Raw genomic sequence first — 6,000 nt, 5'->3', positions numbered from 1 at the left:
ACCACCTTTAATGGATTGCGAAACAAAGTCCTTATTCGTTTCTTAACAGAAGAGGATTTCAATAGAATCAATTCTCAGAAACCTTGATTCGTTTGTGGTTATTTAATGGTGTTAAAAGTGGTTCCAACTGAAGGATGGCCTGCAAATCATAAACTCCTCTTTGATGAAGAAATAATGTGGTTTATATTGTGCAACATTCCAAATGAATGTACAGAATTTGAAGATCTTCAGAAACTTACTCTCAAAATGGGCGAACTCATTGAATCTCAAAATCCCTTTGGTAAACATCCTCTAAAGAAGAATGTCATGGTGTGCCTCAAAATCCCAGTGCAGAAAGAATTACCAATAGGCGTTCCTCTCTTTACAAGTGGTAGAAATCAACCATTTCTGGTTGAATATAGATACATCAAAGTTCCAAGGTATTTCTCCACTTCTTGCCGTGTTCTTGATCATAAAGATCAAAACTGTCCATCTTGGAAATTGAAGCAGAAAAAAATTAAAGAAATTGAACTTCTAGCAGCAAATATGTTCTCCTCGCTGTCTCAAGGTTAATGATGCCTTCTCCAAGGTTAAACAGGTAAGTAGACTCTTCCTCTATTGCTCCGACAGATATCATCATGCAACAAACCGAGACTGTGCTAGAAACTCAACTCGAACCTACTGCCATCATAATATGCAACAAAGGAAAAGCAAGGGATATTGATCAGAGAATGGAAAATACTACTCATAAAGGTTTATCTAACACTTTTCAGATGGGTCCATTTGTAAACAAATCCACTACCCTGAGGATCTTTGATATTGGTCATGTTCAACAACATACGACTCAGCTGGATAATGGTTTACCAATGATTTTTAAACGAGTTACTACCCAAAATGTTACTGTTTAAGCTTCTATTTCTGGTTCCGAGCTAATTCCTAGTGGACCGATTCGTACTACCAACTCTTCAAGAAGGTTCAAGACTGTTGCTTCCCCAAACACTAACCTCATTTTCACTAGAGGAGCTCTTGATTCAACTGAGCATGATGCTTTATCAAATCTCAAAAGGAAGATTAACCCCAAGGATGATCTGAGGAAACGTACAAGAGCTAATTCTAGTTTGGATAGTATTGTGGTTATTCCTGAAGAACATGATACCACTGAACCTGACTATGCTCAATTGTGTCCTCCAATTACCAAATTGAGGGATTTACCTGTTATCGATATTTCTACTTGTTCTCTCAATACCCAACCTGTGGTTAATTCTTATGGGAGCTACAATATACCTGCTGAAAATTCCCCAAACCACAATGTTCCCAAAATGCTTCTCAAAGTGGTGATGATACCAGCCGCTTCTCTTGATGGTGGGTCTGACTCTACCACTCAGGTAAATCAACATTTCCCAACCCCTTTAATTGATACTGCCAACAATACTATTAACCAATTTCCTGTCAATAACATCAATCTGATTGCTTGGAACATTAGAGGATTTGGAAGAAAAATCTGCTAATAAGGAACTCAGTCTACTATGTAGGAATGTCAACCCTGACATCATTTTTCTCTCTGAAACAAAAACGAACAAAGATATGGCTGCTATAAAGTTAAAAAAACATGGGATTTCCTTGTAATTTTAATATCCCTAGTGTTGGTAGAAGTGGTGGCCTTGCTCTTGCTTGGAAGAAGGAAATTCATCTCAACATTATCTCATCCAGTATGAGGGGTATCTATGTTACATCTACTGACATCATTCACTCCAAGACCTGTCATATCCATTTCATGTACGGTGAACCAATAGTAGTTTGAGACAAGCCTTCTGGGAACAACAATGCCAGCAATCTAATGCTCCCTTAGATGAACCTGTTTTTTTTGTATAGGAGACTTTAATGCTCTTTTAGGAACTGGAGATAAAAAGGGTGGTCTAGAAGTTTATGATCCTGATTTTGAAAACTTTAGAAACTTCTTCTCTGTGTTTAACTTGCATGATCCTAGTTTTTCTGGACCTAGGTTCACTTGGTCCAATATGCAACAAGGTCCTTATTTAATTCTTGAAAGATTAGATAGATGTCTTATAAACCAAACAGCTGAAGATCTTTGTCCTATACTTTGTGTTAACAATCTCCCCAGAGATTCCTATGATCATTGCCATATGCATATAGGTTTTAACTATGAGGATATTTGTATGCCTATACCTTTTCATTTTATGTCTATGTGGATTGAGGATCCTACTTGCAGAGACATTATTGCTAACTCTTGATCTGTCAATGTGGTAGGTTCATCTTCTTACAAGCTTAAAGCTAAACTGTTAAGTACTAAGAAAGGTCTAAAAGATTGGAATAAATCTTCTTTTGGTAATATTCAAACTAATATATCTACCATTAGGAAAGATTTAGCTGAGCTCCAACTCTCTAACCCTACTGATACCAGTAATACTTCTAGACTTAAATCTAGACTTGAGTACCTTTATAACTTAGAAGAGTTATATTGGAAAGATAAATCTATGGAGGTTTGGCTCATGGAAGGTGACAGAAATTCACTCTATTTCCATAATTAACTCTCTTTAGGAGAAAAAGAAATGTCATTAGCTGGATTAAGAACTCCTTGAATACTATTCTAACTAATAGAGATAATATTGGAACTTCTTTCATAAACTATTTCAAAAACCTTTATTCTTCCCATCCTAAACAGTTCCAAGTTGAAATTCTTGCTGATCTCCCTATTAAGTTCTCTGCTGAGGATAACACTTTAGTAAATATGCCTATTTCTCCGGAGGAAATTAAGAATGTTGTTTTCCTAATGGGGAGCTCCTGGATCTGATGGCTTTACAAGTATTTTTTATCAAAAATGCTGGGATATTGTGGGAGATGTTGTCATTGATATGACACAAACCTGCTTCAGAACCGTGCATATTGCTAAGGTCTTTAACCATACTAATATTTCTCTTATCCCCAAAGTTCCTCTTGCTGAACTTGTCTCTCAGTACATACCAATAGGGCTCTGTAACTTTATCTATAAAATTCTTTATAAAACCCTGGATAATAGTTATGAACAATATAATTTCCCCAAATCAAAGTGCCTTTATTCCTAAGAGGATTATTTCTGATAATATTCTTCTAACCAATGAGGCCATATATGCTGTCAATCACAATGATAAAGTTGAAGGCATAGCTGCTATCAAGCTTGATATGTCCAAGGCTTATAACAAGCTTGAATGGGATTTTCTAGTTTAGGTCTTAACTAAAATGGGTCTCTCTAACCACCGGGTTAAACTCATAAACCAGTGTGTTTGTATTGTCTCCTACTTTGTCCTTGTTAATAGTAGCCCAACTGGGTTTTTCCAACCTGAAAGAGGGCTGAGACGGGAGATCCCCTGTCTCCTTATATTTACATCATTTCCTCTGAAGCTTTATCTTCTTACGTTTATAGTCTTCAGAAAAAAGTTATTTTAGAGGGTACCAAAGTCTGTAAAGATGCTCCTAAAATGACACATCTTCTGTTTGCTGATGATTCTCTCCTGCTACTTCTCAAAATTTACAAGTCATTAAAGACTATCTTCAAAAGTATTGCCTGGCTTATGGGCAAGAAATAAATTTTGAAAAATCTGGTATTTTATTTAGTAGGAAGATTCCTGAGCATAGAAAAGCTCTCTTGGCCAATATTTTAGAAATCCAGAGCAGGGATTTAGGAGAAAAATATCTTGGTACTCCTACTGTGTTCCAAGCTTCTAAAATCCAGACACATATGGGTATTCTCCAAGCTATGCCAGAACCTCTGTCTTGATTCATAAGCTCTTGTCCCAAGCTGCTAGAACCACTCTAATTAAACATATTAACCAAGCTATTCCTATATTTTAAATGGGAGACTTTCTTATTCCTAATCATCTTTGTAAACAAATGGACTCTCACCTTTGCAAGTTCTGGTGGGGTGAAACTTTAGACCCAAAAGATAGGAAGTTGCACCTGCTTTGTTGGGACATTTTATGTTCCCCCAAAGCTGAAGGTGGTTTGGGATTTATAAAGGCTGAATTGAATAATTTGGCTATGCTAGCTAGGAATGCATAGAGAATCCTGTAAAATCCTAATTGCTTACTGGCCACTGTTCTTAAGGCTAGATACTTTTCTAGAACTGATTTCTTGAATGCCAAATGCACTGATAAGTGTTCTTGGACTTGGAAGTGTCTACATGCCATCAAAAAACTAATCAAGCCTTTCATTTCTTGGGTTGTTGGGGATGGTCAATTTATTGACCCATGGTGTGACAAATGGATACCCTCGATGGGTTCTGCCACACCCAACCCTCTAGTCCCCCCTGGTCCTTGTATCAAAGTGTCTTATTTTATTGACTCACAAACTAGAAGTTGGGATGTGTCTACACTTAACACCCACTTTGATAATGCTTCTGTTTAGAAGATTATCACCATTCCCTTAAGCCAGCTTTGCACTCCTGATAGGAGGGCTTGGGATCTTTCAAAGAATGACAAGTTTTTTTTCTAAATCTGCCTACATGGGGCTCAGAGGTCTTAGGACCTCCCTTTGTAAAAATCTTTGGAAGCGTATTTGGAAAATCAGAGTTCCTTACAGAATTCAAGTTTTTATCTGGACAGCATCTAGAAATGATTTGCCTTCCAGAACTATCCTACACACTAGAATGCCCATACATAGTGTGGATTGCCCTAGGTGTACTGATCCTCATGAATCTGTTATGCATGCTTTGGTCATATGTCCCTTTGCTAGTAGAGTCTGGTTTATCTCTGATTTCAACATTAACACCCATTTTTTTTTCAAAACAAGTCATTCATTGATTAGCTTCTTTTTTGGTTAATTGATCCCCAGTCTAAACTCTCTGATGAAGCTCAAAGTTTTTTTGTTGCTATCTTATGGTCTCTTTGGACTAGTAGAAACAATTTCATCTTCCAAAATATTTCTGAAAATCATACTACTGTCCTAGCTAGAGCCAGAGTGATGCTTCTCACTAGGAAAACTAGCTTGAATGTTTCTACTACTACTTCTGTCAGTATTTGTGATAAATGGATGTCCCCCTCTTTTGGTTGGATTAAATGTAATACTGATGGTGACTTTGATGATACTTCTGGAGAAAATGGTGCAGGGTATGTGATGCGAGATTTCTCAAGAAAAGCAACCTTTTGTGCATCCTTAGTCTTTGAAGTACATTCTGCAGAAGAAGCTGAAGCAAGAGCCATCTGGGCAGTACTAAAGAAAGCCTTGGAGCAACAGTTAACTCACATCATCATTGAAAGTTATGCGAAATCCCTCATCGATCAATTTTCAGCTGGGTATTTCAAAGGGAATTCGTGTACGGATGCTATCTTTAAGGATATTCAACTTTTCTCTTCTAGGTTAGTTGTCTGTATTTTTAGTTCTCAACCTCGTTATTGTAACTTTGTAGCTCATGAACTTGCAATGTGGGCTAAGAAAAACAATTCTACTATGTACAGGTCTGTCCCTCCTGTTTGGCTTCTACCAATAGTTGAGGAGGACCATTATCCTTTTTGAAGGCCTTTGCTTATAAAAAAAACTAAAAAAAAATGTAGATGTTGTTTCTTACGTTTTTGGCAGGCTTTCTTTGGCGGCATGCATTACTTCGTCTGTGTGACATTTTGTAATTTATTTTGTAACTTTTGTTCCTCAGTTTCTTGGGTGAAGTGTAATGTTTGTATTTTCTATTTTAATCTCAGTGATACGTCTTCACCACTGGCTCTATTTCTGAAAGTCTTCGATCCCCTTTCTCATTTCCCTCTTCTAGGTCGAAAGGTTTTGGTTGGATCATGTAGTTCTTAAGCTAGACCATTCAAAACACTGGTCAGTCCTCGGCAGCATAAGGCTACCTTTAATATGTCCCTTCATATGGAATCTTTTTTCTTTTGTCCCTAAACGTTAAAAGTTAAATTCCATCATATGTTTTTTTTTTTAAATTATACTTATATTACTGGGCTTCCATTAATCTGCGGATTCAGTTACAAATTAGGATACTCAAAGAATATACTTTACAAAATTATAAGTTGATTG

At 36.8% G+C, this 6,000-nt stretch overlaps 1 protein-coding gene across 1 annotated transcript; it reads left to right on the top strand.

Annotated features, from left to right (window-relative positions):
- Nucleotides 1–4,477: 4,477 nt before the first annotated feature.
- On the top strand, nt 4,478–5,487 carry LOC113351685. The gene is made up of 2 exons (XM_026595628.1): nt 4,478–4,687; nt 4,807–5,487. The coding sequence occupies exons 1-2, from the start codon at nt 4,478–4,480 to the stop codon at nt 5,485–5,487; spliced, it is 891 nt and encodes a 296-aa protein (XP_026451413.1).
- The last annotated feature ends 513 nt before the right edge of the window (nt 5,488–6,000 follow it).

Source organism: Papaver somniferum, chromosome 2, assembly GCF_003573695.1.
Source record: "Papaver somniferum cultivar HN1 chromosome 2, ASM357369v1, whole genome shotgun sequence".
Classification (NCBI taxonomy): Eukaryota; Viridiplantae; Streptophyta; class Magnoliopsida; order Ranunculales; family Papaveraceae; genus Papaver; species Papaver somniferum.
The sequence above is the reverse complement of the archived record's forward strand: the minus strand, read 5'-3'. Positions and strand labels throughout refer to the sequence as shown.

Coding starts and splice junctions, on each gene's coding strand:
- LOC113351685 (XM_026595628.1), top strand. CDS start 4,478: ATGGGGCTCAGAGGTCTTAGGACCTCCCTTTGTAAAAATCTTTGGAAG. Junction 4,688..4,806: donor AATCTGTTATGCATGCTTTG/GTCATATGTCCC, acceptor ATTGATCCCCAG/TCTAAACTCTCTGATGAAGC.